At 39.3% G+C, this 22,912-nt stretch overlaps 2 protein-coding genes across 6 annotated transcripts in view; one reads left to right on the top strand and one right to left on the bottom strand.

The window, feature by feature from the left end:
* The first annotated feature begins 1,070 nt into the window (after positions 1-1,070).
* On the top strand, positions 1,071-20,453 carry SPG21 (SPG21 abhydrolase domain containing, maspardin). 3 transcript variants are annotated; one of them, XM_020983567.2, is made up of 10 exons: positions 1,146-1,161; positions 2,291-2,337; positions 5,916-6,002; positions 9,426-9,587; positions 11,720-11,800; positions 12,273-12,418; positions 14,941-15,049; positions 16,235-16,342; positions 19,213-19,353; positions 19,770-20,453. In XM_020983567.2, exons 3-10 carry the CDS (start codon positions 5,940-5,942, stop codon positions 19,887-19,889), a joined length of 930 nt encoding a protein of 309 aa, XP_020839226.1. In that variant the 5' UTR covers positions 1,146-1,161; positions 2,291-2,337; positions 5,916-5,939; the 3' UTR covers positions 19,890-20,453. The 3 variants fall into 3 exon arrangements, with proteins under 3 accessions (XP_020839221.1, XP_020839233.1, XP_020839226.1); XM_020983562.2 differs by lacking the exon at positions 2,291-2,337 and having other exon boundaries at positions 1,071-1,161; XM_020983574.2 differs by lacking the exons at positions 2,291-2,337; positions 11,720-11,800 and having other exon boundaries at positions 1,071-1,161.
* A 1,257-nt stretch (positions 20,454-21,710) lies between these two features.
* Positions 21,711-22,912, bottom strand: part of ANKDD1A (ankyrin repeat and death domain containing 1A) — a 54,966-nt gene continuing 53,764 nt past the window's right edge. For all 3 annotated transcript variants that reach the window (XR_013485337.1, XM_020983542.2, XM_020983538.2), the window contains one exon: positions 21,711-22,906. Coding sequence is in view for 2 of the 3 variants with exons in the window: in XM_020983542.2 (XP_020839201.2) it covers positions 22,845-22,906 (62 nt within the window). In the remaining variant the exon portion in view is untranslated. The remainder of the gene's footprint in view (positions 22,907-22,912) is intronic.

Below are 22,912 nucleotides of genomic sequence, written 5' to 3'. Positions count from 1 at the left end.
ACAGAATGAGGACTGAGAGATCATTAGATTTCAATTCAGTTTCAGTTGCAGATGATGTCTGAAGTCACACTTCCAGAGCTCAGAACTTGTTTAGCAGTTCTTCAGTTGATGGGTGTCTGGTTTGTTTCCAGTTACTTGCTTTTACAAAAAGTATTATTGCAAATATTTCAGGGCAGATGGTACCTTTTTGTCCTCTTTGGTTGGCCCATCACTTCTGACTCTTAAGATCTTTTGGATAAAGTGCAGGACTTGGAGTCAGGAAGGCCTGGTTTCAAATCCTGACTGCCATTTGGCCACCTAGAGGACTACAATGGAAAGAGTGCTAGTTCTGGAGTCAGGGTTAGGGGGTGGGGGCCCAGATCCTGCTTCGGCTAGTTGCCGCTTGATCTTGGATTGGTCACTTGAAGGTCCCAGTTTGGTCATCAGCGGGGGTGGGGTGGACTAGACGACCGCTAAGGTGCCTTCCGGCATTACACCTCTGATCCTCATTCCTACAGGGCATCTTTTAAACTCTCACCGTCAAGCACAGCGGGGAATGCGTGGTTTGGGGGAAACTGGCAGACACGCCCAGCGCTTACTTCTAGAAATGGGGCGAGGCCCTGGGGCTCAGGCCTCCTCAGGCCTAGACGTAGGTTAGCGTTAGCTTGATTGGTTGACAGCTGAGGCCAGCCCACGAGAGCGATCCCGCGCCGCCGCCCCAGCATGAGACTCAATCCGGCTGGGGGGTCGGGGGCACTCCGATGCTCCCGCGTGGCCGCAGATCCCGAACTCGCCGGCCTCTCCCTTGCGCACGCGGCAGGGCCCCAGCGGCGCGGGGCTCCAGGCGCATCCCGCCGCTATTTCCGTAGTTATGGAGACTGCGGCCGCCCCGCGCTGACTTCCGCCTCACGTGATGTTGCCGCCCGGCAAGGCCACGCCCCTCGTCACCGCCCCCGGAAGCGGCGCGGCCCGGCGGCTGGGGACGGTTGGGTGCGGAGCGGAGCGCGGCCCGGGCCAGCACGGCTGCGCGCTCCACCCCCGAAGGCGGCCCCTCCCCCTCCCGCCCTGCCCGTCGGCTCGGCCTCGGGTACGGACGCCGAGACAGATCCACGGCCTGGGCCCCCGGCGGCTCGCCACGAGAAGCCGGGGCCGGGAAGGGAAGTGGGGGCGGGCCTGCGGCAGGTGAGGGGGCCTCGGGCTGCGGGGGGTGTGGCCGGGGGCGCCGGCGTGGAAGTGGCTGTGTGACGGTGGGGGGGCTCAAGTTGGGAGCCTGAGGCAGGCACGCCGGGCTGCATCCGAGTCCCGCCTCGGACACCCACTGGCTGTGGGACACTGGGCAAGTCATTTAACCTCCCTGTGGCCCACGCAACTGTCTACGACCGTAAGTTGGTGGACTGCATTGGTAGCAGGAATTAAACAAGTCCTGACCCAGAACGAACAAAAACTGTATCCCCCTGTGATACTGTATGTGGGTCCTGTGCTTTTAGACACGTCCTCCCGCGGGAGTCTGCGGGTGTCTGCACAGTGTGCGCTTGAAGCCGGGGCGTCTTTGCCCGCATCGTGGTGTGCGTTTCTAGAGGCACGCAGGCTGGAAATGCCTTCACCCCGTCAGCAGAGACACTGGTTCTAGGTGAAATCACTCCACAGCCTTCAGTTCGATATCTTCATCTCTGCTGTAGGGCTGGGCCAGAGCCAAGTGGGATTTGACGAATGCCCCAGAAATCATCTGTTAAAAATCACCTCGAGGTTCTCATGCATTTTTTTTCCAGAAAGGTTTTGTAGTATCCATAGCATGCACTTTACATTGCTAATTTGCCTCTATTTGAGTACTTCTTACTCCTGTAGACAGAAAATTCAAGTAAGACTGAGAAGTAACTTAATAGCCGTTCCCAAAGTCTTTGAGTTATTATGCCATCTATTCTATCTCCACTCAGCCAAAGAACAAGAGGAAATGGCCTTAAATTTGCTTCAGAAAAGATTTAAGGTAGTCAGTTTTCTGGTTATAAATTTTGGCAGATGTTAAAATGGATCTACAGAAAAGTGGGGAAATTTTTCCCTGGCTGTGACTCGGGATAGAATAGCTGGCCCATTTGCCTCCGCCTAGTTAGATTTGCAGGCCTGCCAGGAGTCCCCCTAAAGCAATGAGACTTCTATTAATATGATTATTGCTGTTATGCATATAGTATTTATTCATGAGGTGTAGTCGTAGAGAGGCTATAGATTAGGATAAGGGACTTACAGTAAATGAGGAAAGTGACATTTCACTGCATGTAATAAGCTGATAACCATTATTTGGATTCCAATGAGACAGGTGCTCATCATCCTGAAATCTCTACAAATGCCAAGCATTGTTAAGGGGTAGGTATCTGAAGAATCGGATTAAACAGAGAAGCTTTGATGTTTACACATACATAGAAGATATTCTAAGTAGGGTCAGAGCTAAAAATGAAGTGCATTACTTACCAAAATGTAAGGTTTTTTTTCCCTCGTAAGTTGTCTTAAATTAAACCATGTTGTGATTTGTGTTCTTTGTTGATTAAACCTAACCAGCTTGGTCAGACTGTTAAGCTTTCTTTGCCTCATGGTTTATCCCTCATGTGAACTGGAAGATTTAAACCCCCTCTAAAGGGATGAAAGGGATCTGTGAGAACAGACTTTCCTTTTTCATGCTGGTTGTACCCAGCTGTTTTGCTCTCCCAGCTGTGAGGCTTTTTCACTAAGCAGTCAGTTGCTCAGTCAACAATTGGTATCTCTTTTACCTTTCATATACTGCCAAACCAGCACAAGTGTTAAACATCACTTGTCTTGAGCAGTAATTTAGTCCCTGTCCAGGGAATCATTAAGTCTAGAGAGTCTAAAGTTAAAAATGAAATAATTTTTTCTACATTACCAAGAAATATTGGTAAGAAGCTTCTTTTGTATATATGATTATGATATGCTATGGGAAAGAAGTTAAGGATAGGTATAATGTCTTTGTGTGTGTTATATGTATATATATAATATATTTCTTGTGTCTTTTGTTTGTTCGTATTTGCAGTTCCAAACTGTTCATTTTGCTCTCAGTTTGGTGATTAGGAAAGCTCATTTGTTGGCCTTATTATCTAAAAACAGTTTTATAATTATAAGAAGTAGTTTTCCATTCCTAAGCAAGATTGGAACGTTGCCTTCTCAGAAAAGACAATTTATTTCTTGTAATGTAATTTAGTAATGGAACTTTAAATTCATTGTAAACTAAGTAGATTTTTTAAAATGACAGTAGCTTTAATCTGTCCAGGTAAAAATACTCCCAGTTAATGTACCAGATGCCTTGATTTTAATAAAATATCTAGCCCAAAGGATAAAGACTGTATTTGGGGAGTGGGGATGGGTTTTGTTTTCCACCTGTAATTATGCATTCTTAAGAAAATTAGAAACAAATGCAAAAAGCATGAAATTTCTTTTGCTTAGTACAAATTTTTAATGGCCACATTTATGCATGAGATAATTTCTTTGACTTTTTGTTTTTGCAAAGTCATTCATGTCTTATCCTAATTGATTTGCTTTAAAAGTACACCTTAAGATCAAATTGAGATGGTAGTCAAGTGTCTGGATTGAGAATGAAATGTAAGAATATCTAGCTCTAATTACCTTTTGAGTCACATACATTTTGTTGATAGAACCCTAAAGTAACAGGTAGTTATCTGACATAGAATATAATTTGTGGAAACAAACTGCTCTAGCACCCTGTTTTTCTTGAAGATAGTTTGGTTCCAGGCCACAGACTTTGGGCTGGGAAGAATTTCCACTTATGTTTGAAGTATAGGAAGTTGCCCAGATCTAGGCTCCCCACAGTCCAAAGACCCCACAAGTTACAAGACCAATCTTCCTAAGTTCTTAGTTGATTTATGGAGTTGGAGAATGTAGTAAAATAGTTATTTACAAACTATGCTGAGTATTGGGTTATATAGTTGTGCAGGTGTTAATACTGAACTTAATCAGAATTCTTCCTATGATTGTATCTGAAACTTCTTGCAGCTGATGAACATGGTGAAAGTTTTTGCTAATTAACTAGTACATATTTTCAGGTTTCATTGTGGATGAATAAAGAAGAATATTGTCTTAAGTGAAGGCTGGCTAACCTGACCAAGTATCTAGAATATTTGCAGTAGAAGGGACATTAGAAATTATTCAGTCTGACTTCATGTTATAGATGAGAGAACTAACCCCTAGAGAGGTGAAGTTACTTATCCAGGTCACATAACTGTAAAGCCAGGACTCATCAACCTCATTGGTACAGACTTATTTCAGTACCTCATAGGGTATACAATTTTTTTAGGTGTGATTATTCCCTCCACTAACACAGATTGTAGCCATTCCTTGCCTTGGTGAAGATGTTTTTGGTGAATTTCTGTGGCCAAAAAAGTTCATCACTAAATGGTTGACATGATCCTCTTGACTTGTGCTACAGAGGAGAGTCAGAATCTTTCACCAGACCTCTACTCAGTCTTTCCAGCTCAGTAGTACCTACCAGAGATTACACTCCCCTGACATGACTTTGGAGATCTCACACCACCATGAGGCATCAAAGTGGGACTTATTTGGTGAAAAAAGGACATATAATTTTAAATAATGTTTCTTTTTTGCTGGTTTGGTAGTAGTCTCACAGGTCTGTTATGATGCCATGTTTGGCCTCTCAGAATGCATGGTACAATTTTTAATCATAACATTAGACATTCAGTTAACTAAATTGCTTGCTATGTGCCAGACATTTTGTTAAGCTCCGGAGATACAAAGAAAGGCAGAAAATAGTTCCTGCCCTCCTGGAGCTGACAGTCTAATGGGGGAGACTATTGCAACAACTGTGTACAAATAAGCTATATACGAGATAAGTTGGGGGTAATCTCAGAAGGATGGCACTAAGGTTAAGGACTGACAAAAGCCTTCTTGAAGAAGATAGGACAGTAATTTATATAATAGTACTTTTTCCCATATGTAGGATGCAACATTATGCAGAAGAAAGGACAATGGATTCAGTCAGGTTCTGGGTTTAAATCCTGCCTTGACTTTATTACTGTGTGACCTTATGCAAGTCACTTACCTTCTCTGGGCCTCAGTTTCCTCATCTTTAAAATGCGGGGGTTCAACTAGGTCACCACTGTGGTGTCACCTTGTGTCTCTGAATCTGTGACCCTATGATGTGTTTATTTCAAGTAACATGGAACTCTGGAGGGTCGTATATAATATGTAGGCCAACATTTGGACACCTCTGATCTGGGTACTTTATTAAAAAGCAGCTTTATGGTAGCTGATAAAAACAGTCCCACGGTTACATGTTTATTAAAATTAGTTTTAGGGGGCAGCGAGGTGGGACAGTGGATAGAGCACCGGCCCTGGATTCAGGAGGACCTGAGTTCAAATGCGGCCTCAGACACATAACACTTACTAGCTGTGTGACCCTGGGCAAGTCACTTAACCCCATTGCCTAGCCAAAAAAAACCCCCTAAAATTAGTTTTAAAATACTTTTGTCAAATGTTTACCTTATACTGAATCATTAAAATTAAAAAGGTAACCTGTTGACTGGAAGTCAGGAGACTGGCTTCTAGCCCTAGTATTGCCACTAATTAGTTGTATGACCTTGAGCAAAAATCACCGAGCCTCTTGGAGCCTTGGTTTTCTTCTCTGGAAAAATTAGAAAATTGGACTAGATCATCTCTTAAGATCCCAAGAAATCTTGTGACCAGATGATTTCTAAGGCACCTTCTACCTCTAACATCGTTGTGATACTTTGGAATTAGACAGCAGTGTGTTCTTTAGAGCAAAAAAAGGTATTAACAAGATAGAATAGCTCTCATCCCCTTGCCTAAAGCATTATTTATGTGACTAGTAATAGCTTTTGTGTTTAGTTTTTGTATAAACATGAATTCTTGGTATAAAACATCACATGTTTTTATTTCAGGGTTAACAGCTGTTTCAGCAAATCATGGGAGAGATTAAAGTCTCTCCTGATTATAACTGGTTCAGGAGTACAGTTCCCCTTAAAAAGGTATGTGTGGTTTTGTTTTATCTCTTTTGTATCGTTCCCCCTCTCCCTAGTTCCCTAGGTATTTAATGATTGTCTGTTGAATTGACCTGTTTATAAAGTCCTGGTTTGAGTTTTTTGTGGTTTAGACACCACGCCAGTGTAGCCTGCCTCATTTCCATTCTTGCTAAGTACTGTGGCTTTACTGTTCTGCCGAAAAGTTACATAATCTGTGAAGTAGGGTTATGTTTTGAGGTTAATTCAAGATTGAAAGTGCAGATAACTTGGCCTCTTTATTTTCTAAATACATTTTTTGGTAGTAAGCCCCCCCACCCCATGTACTCATGCTTCTCTAATCAGATTACATGTTCCTGCAAATAGAATTTGCTTTTTTTAAATAGTTGCTTATTCACTGCTGTATTTTTTAATGTGAAAGACATGGATTACCATCAGAATTCTGGAAAGTATGGTAAAAATTCATTATAAAGCACTTGCCTATTCCCAGGATTGTTTCATACTACTTTGGGTCAAAATTGCCCCTTGTTTTTTACATATTGTTAAGTGGTGCATTTTCTCACTAAAATAGAAGATCAGCAAAATGGGGTGCCATATTCGTCTTTTAGAAGACCTTTGTCTATGATGATTTAAAAGCCTCAAACTCTTTAAAAATTGTTGATGTTGATAAAAGATAATCTTTTAAAACAGTTCTGAGATCATGTTGGAGAAAAGGGCTTCTTTAATTACAAAGTGTCTTCAAAGTTGAAACTGTCACAGAGTTGTCAGTGTATTATATTAAGATTTTTTATTGTGCATATATATTATATGCCTTTATTATAGCAGAAATAATATTCACAAAATTATGGGTTTTTTGTCACATCAAATAGCAATGAAGAAGACTCAAGTTTACAGTAGTTACAAAATAATTTTCCATACTGAAAGTCAGAGGCACATTTCTGTAATTCATCAACCTACAGGTTTCATTGGCACAGGGCAAATAACTTTCGAAGGCACTCTGTCACTTCCTTATTGTGTTCAAGCTGCTGATTTCCAACTCCTCCCCAACCGTCCCCCCCCCCCACATACTCTTTGGAGGGTGATGTGAACATCCTCATTTCTTCCCCCCCCCAGACTCCATTCAGGCTCACTAGAAGAAAAAAAGTCAGGACTATGGTATAACTTTTCGGAAGTCAATAGCCCTTTCTGTAAGTATATGTAAAAGTAGAGAATGGAATTTGAAACAAGTAGTGCTTCCTTTAGTGACTTCCTGTTGCTCATAAAGTACAATCTCTTTAGCCTAATATTTAAGGCCTTTCATAATCTGGCTCTAGTGTACCTTTTCAAGTTTAATAGTTTGTGTACCTCTTCATCTGCTGTATTTTGCCAGCCATCCTGGACACTTTCCTGATCTGGTTCTTCACTCTCCTGTCTCAGAACATTCATGCAGGCGATTCCCCATGCCTGGAACTCACCCCCTCCCATCTCTGCCTTTTGAAATGCTTTCCTTTCTTCCAGACTTAGCTCAGGTACCATTTCCTTGATCTTCTCAATTGAAAGTCTTTTCCTCTAAAAAGAGACTTAATTTTTATATCCCTAGATCCCAGCTCAGGGCCTTGCATGTAGTAGGTGCTTTGTTAAATATCTTTTGAATTGAATTAAATATTTTAGGAATTCCATAAAATTATTCAATTCAATAAACATTTCTTAAACACCTGCTAGGTGCAGCACACTAGATTTAATGGTATAATTATCTCCGGTTACCAGAACACTTAATAAAGAATTCATGACAAGTTTGCTGAAGAATTTATGATAGACATTTAATGTCAGTAGATAATATGAACACCTCCAGTTCTCTTTTTCTCTAACATTTTTTTTCTATTACTTCCTTAGAAAAGATCTCCTAAAAAGGTGAAGTGAAAGTGAATGTTTAAATAGCTATGAGACAGTATGGGTTATTTGAAAGACTGTTTTTTGGGTTTGGTTTTTATGTTAGTACATACCGTCTTGTTTTGTTTCTCCTAAATTGAAAATATCTCCTAGATCTCCTACACTATATGCTTCAAGATCCTAAATTTTTAGACTGTAATTGGTATGTTCAGTAAGATATCTTGGAACAGCCTTCATTTTCAGTGAAAGAAGAGAGCAGGAGTTTATTCTTAAAGATATGCTTGAGACTGGGGAAGTATGTGAGCACGTGAATGGAAGCACAAGTATGGTATCTCCGGTCAGTGCAGTGGCCATCCTTTCAGGTTGGGGTCAAGGGAAACTAGCCTGACCTGTTGTGTGGCCTCTTGCATGGACTTTTCCTTTGTTTTGCTGGTACAAACTGAGTTGGCACTTTTGTTTAATCTGTGTTGCTCTAACTAACCTTGGGAAATTTCACATCACTCTTAATTTTTTTTTTAAATTATAAAAGCAAGATGAAATTTTATTTCCAACAACAAAGGAATTCTTCAAGCAGAAACTGAAGGACCTCTTATCAGGGATCTTGTAGAGGGAATTCTTGGTCAGGCTCACCCAGAAGCCGTGCAAAAGCCATTCATGTACTTTTTCCAAGGTAACGAGGCCAAAATACAGAATAGACAAAAAAGGTAACCAAGCAAGCAGAATTGTGAACTTTTTTCCTTTAGACGTATGACTAGTGCTGGCACTAATACCTCCGTCAAACAACCCACCCCCAACTGATTATAAATTCATAAATAACCATTTGTAATTCTAGGCTAATGTTTCCTCTTGGTCCTCTGTGAGAAAGCCCCAAGGTCACAAAAGTTAATCTATTCTCCCTCCCATCTTCCTCTCTGTGGTTCATTTCTGGTAGCAGGCCTCTGTCTCCTTGAGATTCTCCCAGGAGCAAGTCTCAAACAGCTTCTGAACATCATCATCATAAGCTATCACATTTCTTCTTGTGCTTTTCCCCCAACTGTTAACGGCTTGTTTTTATAATAGAGGCCCACACCAGTGGCCCTTCTAGCAACTGACTCTGACCAACTCTGAGGCTGAAACCAGTGAAGGATTCTGCAATACCTGCCTTCCTTCCTCCCTATTCCATCACCTCTCCCATTCCCCCCAACATCTGTACACAAAGGCCTACCCAGACTTAGTTTGCTACAGATGTCATATTCGATTTTACAAAATAGATTTCTTCACATTGACTTTATGGAAATTGAATTTGGATAACGTTAACACTACTAAAGGATAATATTCTTTGCAGCAATACAAAGCCATCTTCTACAGTTTGGTTATTGGCATTAACACAGATGGAAACAAAAGATACCAACTAAGCTGTTATTAAATAGGAATTTGGCTTTAAGGTTTGGATCCCCTGGTTTTATCTTTTAACAGGACAATGCTATTAATATTATCAGTGACATTCTACTTCTGTAAAATAAGAGCTGTTTAAAAACGAAATTCATTACAAAAGTCTTCATTTAAAAAAATTTTTTTTTTCAGATTATAGTAGATGATGATGATAGTAAAGTGTGGTCACTCTATGATGCAGGCCCCAGAAGTATCAGATGTCCCCTCATATTTCTTCCTCCTGTAAGTGGAACTGCAGATGTGTTTTTCCGGCAGATTTTGGCATTGACTGGATGGGGTTACAGAGTTATAGCAGTAAGTATTACTGACCTTGCTTCAAAGGACCAGATTTTTCTTTTTCTGCTATCATTTCAGGCCAGGTATAAAATCCAGGCTTCACAGTTGGTTTTTCAGTAAGAAAGAAGTTGTTTTGAATGCTTAAAAAAGTTGTCCAGGTATTTGAAGAGAAGTAGCATGTATACTCAGATGTATAACATACATGGGACTGTAGGTCACATCGTAGCCCCAAAGACATGGTTATGTGTAGGAACTGATAGCACCAGCACAAGCTTATTTGTCTCCCTCTCTAAATTAACTGACTGTTTTGTTCAGACTTTTTCTGGATAATGGAGAGTGAGAGAGTGAGATAATTCATTGTAGGGTTTGAAATGACCTTTTGTAAAGGTATAATCCAATTGTGAATTTGGTACCTCCTTTTTCCTTCCAATTCCTGCTGGATAGCTGACTGTATTTCAGCCACTAAGATTGAGAGAGAGAGAGTATGTGTGTGTGTGTGTGTGTGTGTGTGTGTGTGTGTGTGTGTGTGTGTGTGTGTGTGTGTAAGTTTCAATGTCAAGTAGGGAATTGAAATCCAAGCCCACTGCCCTATTCAGGTAACTGAAAGTTGATTATATGTTTATGTCTCTAAAACCATAGTATAAATTACTTAACTTTTCTCATGTCTGCTAAATGTCTGTAATTGATTTTTCTTTTTTCTTTGGAATTATGCCTAAATGAAAAGCTAGATATTATTAGCTATAGATGTATTAGGTATAGATTAACTATATGTAGATAGATCTATATCTATATCTATCTATATATATATTAGCTAGCTTCTCTGGGTTTTAGCTATCAAGTTGGCTTCTTTGATCCTGTTAGCTAGATGGACTTGCAGTATATATTTGGTCAGAATTCTGTACCCTGTGTGCATATCTTTTCTCTTTCATTACCCAGAAAGGAAATTGAATAGGTTAGTTTTTTGGGTTTTTTTTACTTCAAAACAGTTATATCTGGGTCATCATTAACCCAAGTTCTTTAATTGCTCAGCTGTTCAAATCTTTTTTTCTCCTCTTCACAAAATGGTAGAAATTCTAATTCTTTGTGGAATTTAATAAAAGTAGAATTTATTATATAAAAGCCATAAATTGTCATTGATTCAGCTCAACCTGATGTCAGTTAAAGGACCAGATGAATATAATTGATTTTGAACAGCCAACCAGTGCAGGCAGGGTTTACATACAGAAGGCTTTGGAGATAAACTGCTCACTCTCAGCAGTCTGTAGTTAATAACTTGTATTTCTTCTCTTTTCTTCGTCATCAGGGAACACTAATTGAGAATGTTCCTGCTCCATGATGCTGTCGTCAGTTTCACAGATAGAAAGACTAGCACAAAATCAGAGTGAAACTCAGTACCAAAAAGAAGACAGGGAACATTTTGTTTAAAAGCTCCATAAAGATATGTTGTGGCAAGAATAGACAATGGAAGCTGTGTAAAAGTAGCTACAACCCTCATTTATTTTCATGCCTTTACCTAATGTAGATTTTATTTTCAGTTCTATTGACTCTTATCCTAGAAGGAAGTTTGATTTGAACAAAATCATGATTTCTTTTCAAAGAAAGGTTCTCTTCTCTCATTACCCTCACAGGTTTTTTTGAGTGTTTGGGATTAAAATTGATCTGCATTAAAATTGTCATTCATATAGTATTAGGAAACTCATATTTATCCATTCTTTAGCACCAACTTAATCTTTTTTTGTTCCAACTACATTATTACCTCTAATTTAAAAAAATATTGCTGTCTTTTGTTTTTATCTCTAAATATATTCCTTCCCCTCTTTTACCCTAAAGAAATTTCACTTGTAACAAAGGAAAAAAAGAGAAAAAACAGTTCAGTAGAAGTAGCCAGCGTTGTTCCACACACAGTCTCCCACCTCTACAAAGAAGTGTAATGTTAGCTCTAATTTCTATTAAACAACAGAATTAACCTTTAAAATGCATTATGACTTGAAACTAAAAACTAAAATCTCATTATTGTAGATTTTCAGTTAGAAAAAAATTATCAAATGATAAATGCTGTTGTATATTGAGTCATTTTCCAGATGTACATGGATTAGATTCCATTGTTTTAGTACTTTAAATAGCATATTTTAAAATTCTTCTTATTACAGCTGCAGTATCCAGTTTATTGGGACCACCTTGAGTTCTGTGATGGATTCAGAAAACTATTAGACCATCTACAACTTGATAAAGTTAGTACACTCAAAATTTTTAGATAACATACTTTTAGCTTTATATGGAGAGAGTATGGGCAAATCACTTAACCTCCAAGTGCCTCAGGTATCTATATGAGTTATATAAGGTAACTCTATAAGTTGCCTAATGGTTGAACATATATATTGGTTGAGAGTGTTTCCTGACATGCAACTTCCCACACCAGTGAAATCAGAGGTCCAGATATGTGTGTGGTTTGTGTAGTTTTTTTTAAACCTGGGTGTAACTTGGTTATGTTATATTTCTTGCTTAGAAATTTGTTTTTGAAGCTATACTTAAAGCTAAACAAAAAGCATCTTACATTTCCTGTCTGTTTAGGTATGTCAAGTGGCAGAGAATAGCCACAGCTGCTAAACTTGGTTTAGTTTTGTTTTAAAATTAAATTTAGGATGGAATTTCCAGGCATTTTACTGCTGTTTTTTTAGTAATTTATATTTGATTCAAATTAAGGTTCATCTTTTTGGGGCTTCTTTGGGAGGCTTTTTGGCGCAGAAGTTTGCTGAATACACTCACAAATCTCCTAGAGTTCATTCCCTTATCCTCTGTAATTCCTTCAGTGACACCTCCATCTTTAACCAGACTTGGACTGCAAACAGGTAAGAGAATTAAGCTGAAACTGATATTTCACTTAAAAACTGTCTAGTTTTTGGGGAGTAAGGGAGAAGGAAGGATAATTGTATCTCACAGTCGTGTTGCTTTTTTGTTCAGTTGTTTTACTTGTGTCCAATTCTTCATGACCTCATTTGGAGTTTTCTTGCCAGAGATACTGGAGTGGTTTGCCATTTCCTTCTCCAGCTCATTTTACAGATGAAGAAACTGAGGCAAATAGGGTTAAGTGACTTGCTCAAGGTCACACAACTAGTAAGTGTCTGAGGCTGGATTTGGACTCAAGAAGATGAGTCTTCCTGACTCTAGGTGCCAACACTGTATCCACTTCACCATCTAGCTGCCTATGGTCATGCCATTGCCCTCTTTAAAAAAAAGAAAACTTTATAAGGAAAAAAAAAACCCAATGAACACTATATTCTCTTCCAAACCTTGATGACACATATATTTTTTTATACACTTGATACCAGCATTTATGGACTCTCCTGTATTGACTTTTCCTCTCATATTACACCATTTTATAAAGATGTTTCTATGATTATATGTATCCGCATAATTCACCTTGTCATTTCTGATAACCAGATAGTGTCCGTTGTGTTGATGGACCCTTATTTCCTTAGCCATTTTCTTATTATGGGGCCCAAAGGTTGTTGCCAGGTTTTCATGGTTATGAATTGTGCCTCTGTGAAAATCCTTATCCAAGTTTTGTTTTTTGTTGATGTTGCTTTTGTTTTACTTCCTTTGGGGCATATTCCTCGTACTGGAAGAATCAAGTTAGAAAAGATTAATAGTTTTGCTTTTCCTGGTACATATTGCCTTGTTGCTCTTTACAAGGTGTGAACTAGTTTATAGTGCTACATAACTAAATAAATCACTGTGGGCACCTACATTCTGACTGGTATTAGGTTTTGTTATTTTTACTTATTTCTTCTGTTTTAACAGGTCTGTGATATTTTTGCTGGTGAGGTTAGGTTATACATTTTTAAAAATACCCAGTGACTTAAACATACCTTTGTGATTGGTCTAGTTTTCTCATAAGGAAAACCCTGTTGGCATATTTTTCACAATTCAGGTAGTGTTACACTGTTATGTTTTGAAATATTCCTCTAAACTATCCCAGTATTATCATTCTTTATTTTCAGTACCTGATCTAATATCATCCTTAAAATATTAAAGAGCTAACAGGAAAGAACCTGGTTATTACTGGAGGGGATAACATGGGCCCTGGCACAGAATGATATTGTGGAAAGAATCTTGGTGCTGGAGGACCTGGTTTTGAGACTGGGCACTGCCACTTACTAGTTGCATGACCCCTGGGCCTCAGTGCTGAAATCTGAAATGAGGATGATCATATTTGCAAGACCTCCTACATAGGATTGTGGGGAGGAAACCACTGTCAACTTGAAAGCAATATTTAAATATAATTTAATTAATTTAATTAAATAATATAATTTAAATATAAGAGTCATTACTCTTCTCCCAATGCTTTCCCAATTTCAGCATCAACCAAAACCCATTTTGTACCTATTGTAAATGATTCTCAGCTTGAGAAAAAATTAATTTAAAACCATTAAATGGATGTTTGGTAATCATAAATGTTCACATTCACAGATTACTTCGGGAAATATGTTTTTTCAGATCGCCAGGAGGCTTCTTTTCTTTGAAGCAGCAGTTTCACAAATGGTGTTTTGACAACCTTAAAGGGTTAACGCATCTCCCAGAGCAACCAGTATTGTCAAAGGGAGAGCCTGATTCACTGACAGGATTAGGCTGAACTTGTAATGGTCTTTATAAACTAGTATCCAAGTGAAATCAACTTTTTTATCTTTTTTAAGTGTTTTGAATTATTGCCCATAATTCTTTGAGATACTCACATGATGGTTTAGTAACAAACAACATTCTGTCATCCTTCATGATCTAGAAGAAGGCACATATGATGTTTGTTTACCAAAAGGCAGTCCTATACTCAAGAATAATTTATTCTGCAAAATTAAGCTCAATCATAGCTACAGGGGGAAAAGACTCCATAGAATCAGTAACTTCCTAGAATTGCTGTTGAGAACCAGACCTTAGAAGAATCTTTGAAACCCAAAAGAAAACCTAGAAAGCAACTTGGGAATCCCTCTTGACTTGTTTTTAGTGAAATCCTAATACAGATGTTAGAGGCTGAGAAGGGCCTAGTAGGGATGGACTGCAGCATATTTAAGGCAAGCACCACTTGCTTCTCCATGAGACCTTTCCTGATTGTCCCAGCTGCCTGAGCCTCCCTTCAAAAAAATCACTTTGTATTTATCTTGTATAGAGTTATTGATGTGAATGTTGACTTGCTAATGGAATGTAAACTCCTGGAGGGCAGGAACTGTTCGTTTTTTGTCTTTCCATCCCCAGTATCTAGTACAGTGCCCAGTACATGGTATACACTTAATATATGCTTGTTGATTGATTGAATGTATACTATTGGTGTTACATGCTTAAATGTTCAAAATACTTCGTTTGTGTCTGTGCATTGCAGCTTTTGGTTAATGCCAGCATTTATGCTCAAGAAAATAGTACTTGGAAACTTTTCATCTGGTCCTGTGGATCCTGTCATGGCAGATGCCATTGATTTTATGGTTGACAGGGTAAGGAGTATCTCACTGTCCATGTTCTTTGCTATAGAATGCTCCTATCTGCCTATGGCACTGTATTCCTAAAGCTGAATATTACAGGTTGGGGTTTTTAGGTTTTTGTTGTTTTGTTTAATGTATATAAGAGGTGATTATTGAGTTTTAACTTTTTCATATATCTGAACATGCATTTACAAAATTGCCCAAGACTTCTTCTTTATGAAATCTCTCTCATTCCATGCTTCGTAGTTTCCTATTTAGAGGTTAACTATCGCCTATTTTGTCATTACTAACTCATCCGCAGATCAGAGACTCAGGCGGTGGGGAATTTCAAGAAATAGCGCATTATATTGCATTTAAATTAAAGAAGCTTAGGTCCTTGCATAACTCTAAAGGTTTCTGTGTATTTTGCTTCCTTTGGGTGCACTAAGTCCGTTGAATGTTTTTGGTTTTCATTCACAATTATAGTTTTCAATGCCTGGAAGACAGTATTCTCCTACTGGGTGAGGAGGAAGAGAAGAAAGAAGGAGGTGCCAGTAGTTTTAGTAGGGGGGTGAGGGAGGCAGCCATGAGTCAGACATTCAGAATAGTCTTCCATGGAGGATTGCTCATTGTGCCCAAAGTAGGTATCATCATACTTGTGGGCCTTCATCCTGAATGATCTCTGGTCTTGTACTTAAATACTTAAACAGGTATAAAGCAGGTTTACTTTTATTAGTTCTCAGTTCTTTTTTTATATAATTGTGAAAGGATAGGGGTTAATAGTCCTACCATTTTGTGTTCATCTGTTTTATTAAATACTTACCAAGTAGATAGTCTTTTGGAAACTGTCACCTTGTAGAATTATCTGCTGATGTTATATATACATCATGAATTAGGTTCATCACTTATAGCCATGCATTTGAGGGATTAATTGAAGTTGAAAACTGTCAAATGCCTATTGCAGTTTATCTCTTTTTTAACCATCACCAGAATGAGGAATGAGATTTTACAATTGTTGGAGAAAAAAATTAAGGCTGAGTGGCTTGGTGCAGATGACTAAGAGGCCATGTCTTTTTTCTCTCATGTTAAACATGTTTCATCATCAGTGATATTTGTTGAAACACCCCCTCTGGGTGACATGCCAGTGAAAGCACTGACTTCCTCTGTTGTTGATTTAAATATCAACTAACAAATCTTCACCTTTGTTTTCTCCTATAGCTGGAAAGTTTGGGGCAAAGTGAGTTGGCTTCTAGGCTTACCTTGAACTGTCAGAATTCTTATGTGGAACCTCATAAAATTCGGGACATTCCTGTGACTATTATGGATGTAAGTTTTGTTTTTGTATGTTAAAGTAGATATTTTACCTTCATTTACATAAAGGTAGAAACCTTGTATCTTTTTTATTCAGAATTTTCCTCACCTTCCAGAATCCTAACTTTACTTTTATGGATGTTTAAAATGAGAAGTTGTTTGTTGTTGGTTACTTATCCTAGGTTTGTCCTGGAAACAGCTTTATTGTCAATTTGATTTCTCCACTGAAGTCCCACTCATTGTCTCTTTGTGGCAAGGAAGGTCACTCTGAGTTGATGAATGCTGTGTCAACAGAACATCAGCTGTGGCAATAATACCAAAACATACCAAATTTTATTTACACTTGCTAATTAAGACAGTATTTTAGCTGTAAGGGCAGCCGGGCCAAACCACTGACCACACATGACCAGAACACACCTTGGGCCTCTCATAGGTGGCAGTTTCATGATAGCCTTATGGCTAGTACAGAGTTTTGGGTTCTTATATTGTTCATTCTTTTTGAACTCTAGGATTACAATGAAATTAATTGGTGTAGTAGTATAGAGGTCAGGTGTCCAGAATGTAGGCAGTGAGAGTCTCACTGTGCTCTGTCCTTGTCCACATATAGAGCATTATTGTCAGTTCTAGGGCATTTCATGACGGACATTGACAAAGTGTAGAGGTTCCAGGGAGAGCACCCATGGTGGTGACTGAAGACCATGCCATTCCAGGATCAGTTGAAGATACAAGAGAGAACTTAGGATTTGGTAGCTCTGAAGGATCGTCATATGGAAGAAGGACTAAAATGGGGAGGGATTAGAAACTATGTTTTATAAAGATCAATTGAAGGGCTGTTTACACTGGATAAAACTTAAGGAGCATATGATAACTATCTTCAAATATATGAAGTGTTATATTGGAAATGGATCAAACTGTTCGTTTCTTCAGCTTTCTCTAGCTCTCTTCACTTGACCATAGATAACCTCAGGGATCTCACCACAACCCAAATCTGTGTTCCCTCCATGATTCTGAACCCTAAACTTCCCCCTCTAATTATAACTTTCTGTCTTCCAGCATATACTTTGTTCCTTCTACAACCATTCTTTGTCCTCGTTGTGGCCTCCATTACCTGTATCCCTCCTTTTTTTTCAGGGGCTATGAACTGTGCCTTATTTGGAAAGGGAAGTCTTATTATCTTCCCTCCACAGTCTTGATCCTATAGCTGACCTGTTCATCTGTATGCTCTCTTCCACCCTTGCATCCGTTGTGCTCTTGTCCCATTGGTACTCATGCCAAATCTAACTATGGATTACATCATCCGCCCCTATTCTTTGCTCCTATTCACGTGCTGCTGAACAGGGCTTGAGAAAGTCATACAACTGCTGACTGGCTGCATTACAGATTTATGCTATCTAACCTTGATACATAGCTATCATTTTATTCTTCCCTGATTGACTTTCTGTCATAGTCTCTGCAGTGGCTGTTTGAAACATTTTTCTTCTTAACTCGAGACGCCAGGCCACCCCATTCCTCTCTCGCAGCAGAGCAACTCACTTCTTTCTTTACTGATAAAATAGAGGCCATCTGTCAGGCACCTGCTCTGCTCTCTGTGACTCAAAATTACATGTATATTCTTTGAATTTGTTCTAGACTCCAAGGAAGAGGTGAGCCTTCTCTTCACCAGGGCCAGCCCCTTATGCCCTTGATCCAGTCCCCTCCAGTCTTCTCCTAGAGCTTGAGCCTTTGATCATTCATCTGCTTGTATCTTAAATCTTTCTTTATCTTCTGATTTCTTCTCTTCTACTTGCATACTCTGGAGTCCCTCCAACTACTGTCCTTTTTTCCCTCCTTTTACAGCCAGATTCCTAGGAAAAAGTCATCTACTCTCACCTGATCCCAGTTCTTCACCGCCCCTTGTAATCTGGCTTCTAGACTTTACCATGTGATTGAAATTGCTTTCTCTGAGATTACCAGTGAGTAATCTCTTAAGAACTTAGTCCAGTGGCCTTTTTTCAGTCATCTTGTTAGATCTCTGCAGCTTTACCTGGTTGGCCTTTTCTTACTACTAGACATAGTAGGATAGGCTCTGTTACTTTGGTTTCCGTAGCACTGCTGCCTTATTTCTCCTGCCACCTGTCTGACTACCTTCTTTCTTAGGTTATCCTCTATTTCCTGCCTTACAATGGTAGATGTTCTCCCAAGGAGCTCTGTCCTGGGACTTCTCTGTTCTTTCTTAGTGCTCTGATTAGATTCCACAGGTATTTAATTATCATCTATTTATAGATGTTTTCCTAAATCTTTATTACAGCCCTGATTTCTCTCTTGAACTCCAGGCCCATGTTGCCACTACCTGTGAAATATCCCTGCCCGTTTGTATCTCAAATGCAGTATGTCCAAAACGTCATTATCTTCTTTTCCATACCGCCTGTCCTGCCTCCACATTTCTACATATATGCTGAGGACACCATCATCCTTCCAGTCAATGAGATTCAAAAACTCAGAATTATCTTTAACTCTCTCTACCTAGGCAGTTGCCAGATCTTCTCAGTTTTCCCTCCATAATTCCAAGGGAACAGTGGAAATAATAACCAGAGATAACTGTAATAATATAATAACTAATAAGTGGAGAAATCAGGAAAGAGCTCTTAGAGCCTTGAAGGGAATTGGTGATTCCAAATGAAGTAATGAGGGAGAAAATTCCAGGCAAAGAGGAGAGCCTGCCCAAAGACAGGAAGTGGAATGTCTCGTATGGAAAATGATACATGTCGTTTGTAGGCTGCTTTGACGGGAATGTAGAATGCTTCAGAGAGAAAATTGCGGTGTCCTGTTTTCTGATCGTTCCCTTCATTTGAAGAGACCCCATTAAAGACAACTGTATGTTTAGCTTTTTTCCTTTTTTCTCAAAGGTATTTGACCAGAGTGCCCTTTCAACTGAAGCTAAAGAAGAAATGTACAAATTATACCCTAATGCTAGGAGAGCACATCTTAAAACTGGAGGCAATTTTCCTTACCTTTGCAGAAGCGCCGAGGTGAACCTTTATGTACAGGTAAGTCCCAACTCAGGGACTTCTCAAACATTAGGCTGTTTTTCTCATTTTAATGCTAAGGTGGAGGTAGAGGCCAACACTTGGAAGCATTGGATTGTCGTGAGGAAACAATTAGATTTTCTGATATTTGGAAAGCAACTGACTACTACTCTGAGGCTGTTGCTCATTGAACACTTTAATTATAAGGTATAAATCAAGGACTCTTGTCCTTGTAGAATCAAATGTGATGGTGAGTAAATAGTATCTTCTTTTTGTTTTGTTTTGGTTTTTGCTAGGCAGTGGGGTTAAGTGACTTGCCCAGGGTTACAGCTAGTAAGTGTCAGATGTCTGAGGCTGAGTAGTATCTTTTGTTAAGAAATGTGAAAAAGTAATCCCTGTACTACAACCATTTAAGTGGTTCCTCTGCATTTCTACAGATCCATTTACTGCAGTTTCGAGGGACGAAATATGCAGCCATTGATCCCTCTATGGTCAGTGCCGAAGAACTTGAAGTACAAAAAGGAGGCCTTAATGTCAGTGGTCAAGATGAGCCATAGGGGGTTGTTTGCAGCTCAACAGCGAATCCATTGACCAGGCTTCCGGTACAATCAGGGCCTTCCAGTCTGCCTCTTTGTTCTGGGGTGTGGTTTGGGGGGATTTTTTTGTTGTTAGCCAGTCATCACTGGCTTCTGAAATAGGACCGATTATTCTGTAAAATGCATTACCGGTGGCAGTGAGCCCTCCAAGCCCAGTGTAACTGTATCTTTTTTGGTTTGACTTTTAGCTTTTGAATTTAAAGAAATATCTTTGAAGCCTCCTATTTTAAGAATTGTGAACATTTTTGCTACCAAAAGTCTTCACCTCTGTATTTAAGGGAACATTAATTTGTGGAGTTTTGGGGGTGTTTTTTAATGCTTTAGCTGTAAATACTGCCAATCCAGATTGTGTACTAGAAGCTTATTGATTATTTTTTATCTATTTTTGGTTAAAACTTGTTAAGGTGCCAAGGCTATCATCTGCCTCTTTGTTTTATTTCTAATCAAAACAAATTGTTTGGACTTTTTTAGCTGCCATCTTGCCAGCTATTATAGTCATTTTGAATAAAACATCAGATTCAAGAAGTGGCCTTCTTTATCATGATTGTTGCTGCTGCCATGTAGATACGTGGCTTTCCTTAAAATTGATCTGTTGCTGTCAGATTATCAGATGATCTTTGTAATTGTGTCCATATAGGAGCCCAGAATGATCAGTCATATGGGTGGGCTTAGTCTTTAAGTGGAAATATGTGGCATCAGTGTTGTGGAGAGAACTCATTCAAAAGGTTTACTTTGCTTCTTCTGTCACTTATTTTCTTTGTGAAAGAAGTGGGAAAGTGCTCTTGTCTACCATTTCGCAAACAATTGGAGACAGCCAGGTTGAGTCAGACCTGAAGAAGCAGGTCTGGGCATCTAAGCCCCAGAAGAAGTTGATTATAGTCATGCTGAGTACACTTGACTTTCAACTTCTTACCTACTTCTACTATAATGGACATACTTTAGGAACAGACTACTCATAATTAAAGGAAAGTTTGAGCTGAGTTGTTTCCCCCTTATTAGAACATTGTGCTTCAGAATCATTATGGAGGGGGCCTGAGTCTGTTAAAAGGGCATGTAAAGCACATGATTAAAAATGGTGTGAAATAGCCACAGTAGTTATGAAATGAGCCTCTCGATGGTGCCTTCTCAAATGCAGGGATCAACACAGTGGTTCTTACTGTTTTCTTGGTGGCTATAGAGGGTAAATGGCAGCCGATGGCTTCTGTTTTGATAGCCTACTTATGTTGTACATTTGCACAAGCTAAAAAGGCTTCCTTTTTGTGGATAGCCACTGAGAATAATGCATAGTTTTTATGATGTTACTCACAGTTTTCTGCTTTTCCCAAGCAGTGACTTCTCATTTATTAATACAAGGTGAAGAGAACTAAAGATCTAATCCCCAGCTATTGGGAAATGTGAATTGTGGTGGATTTCTCTCAGGAATAACTAATATGACTACAACAGACAACGCAGGAAAATATATAGGCCCTCATTTATATTCAGGTGTCATTTTCTGAAAAGCCCAAGTATACAACGGAAAAGTCATCTCTGAGCAAGAATTAGAAATGGTGTAGTGGACAGAAGACCAGCGGGAACAATAATGCTGACGTGAGCTGCTCTTTGGGCCAGTACTGTTGGCATCATTTGCCTGAGAATCACCTTTTCTCCCCAACCAGATGCTGCTAATAAATACTTGTCAGTGGAGCTGAGAGGAGGTTCAGAGTAGCTGTTGTGTTTGATGAATTAATTAACACTCGTCCAACTCAAAATTTTACTATAGAACCGCCAACCAAGATGTTAGTCTTGAATTTAAAGTTTGTTTTATTTAATAGCTTTTTCTTTTTTAAAAAATTAGAAAATTTCATTTCTAAAACTCATCTTACTAGGAGATCTGAATTCCTTATGATCTAAGTACTGTCTGACACATATAGCCCAGAGAACTCAATGTCTGCATATGGTTACATGGCCAGCACTCAAGGCAAAATCACATTCTTGCATTGAGCCCTCCGCCTTTTGCCCAGAGGTCTTTTTGTATTTCGGGGAGGGAACCACCTATGAGAGAATACACTTTCCTCCCAACTACATGTAAATTGGATGATGCATCGGACCTAAATCCTAGTCCCTGCTCTGCTAACTGGCCATGGGATCAGTTTCTTTACATGTTTATGAAAAAGGGGAGGGAGGGTTTGAACTAGATGATTCCTTGAAGATTCTTTCAAGCCCTAAATTCTGAGTCTCTTTCTCTTCTCTGGACCTTTGCCCTAATGGGCAACTTTTGCCAACAGAAAAAGGTTTAATTCGTTGCCAATGAATTTACTTTCCTAAGAAGTAATCCCCCTAATCTCCCTCTGTGGAGTTATTATGCAATAAAGCAAAAATTGGACATATGTAATTTTCAGGCCACATTTCTAAATTCTTACACAGCTGTGTAGCTCTGATTTTCACAAATGTTGGAGCTGGTAGATTCAAAATGGCCTTTGTAATTTTTTCTAGCCTTTTCTTTCTGTAATACTTGAGAATTCATAACAGCCTGTCCTAACCAGTCCTCTTCTAGCAAAACTCAGAAAAGCCATATTCTTGAATTGCAATTAACAAGGAGTGTACTCCCTTCCAAATTTTATAAAATAGACAAACTAGCTTATAAATAGTAACGGTTGTGGGGTAAGCAGACAGCACTAATAAAACCAAAGTGGTCAATTTTGTGTGATTCTAAAGCCCAGTGTATCCCATAAGCTATTCCTGCAGCTATTTACAGTGACTGGTTTCTGAGGAGAAGTAAAACAAATCCCTGCACAACCCTGGGGGAAGAGGCTACTGGCAGGAGATTTCCCTGCTGCTGATCTTGAGGTTCTAGGGTCAGTGAGAAATGGTGTCACAGAGCCATAAAACAGTAGCTACTTTCTGGAGGACTGCTCCACTAGCTTCCCCTGGGCCAGGTCACATCATTGTGCACTTCTTGGAGGAACTGGAATCTGCATTTGCTTTCTTTCTGATGCTTTCTGTAA

This window comes from Phascolarctos cinereus, unplaced genomic scaffold, assembly GCF_003287225.1.
Source record: "Phascolarctos cinereus isolate Bilbo 61053 unplaced genomic scaffold, phaCin_HiC Scaffold_3;HRSCAF=262, whole genome shotgun sequence".
In the NCBI taxonomy this organism is placed as follows: domain Eukaryota; kingdom Metazoa; phylum Chordata; class Mammalia; order Diprotodontia; family Phascolarctidae; genus Phascolarctos; species Phascolarctos cinereus.
The sequence above is the reverse complement of the archived record's forward strand: the minus strand, read 5'-3'. Positions and strand labels throughout refer to the sequence as shown.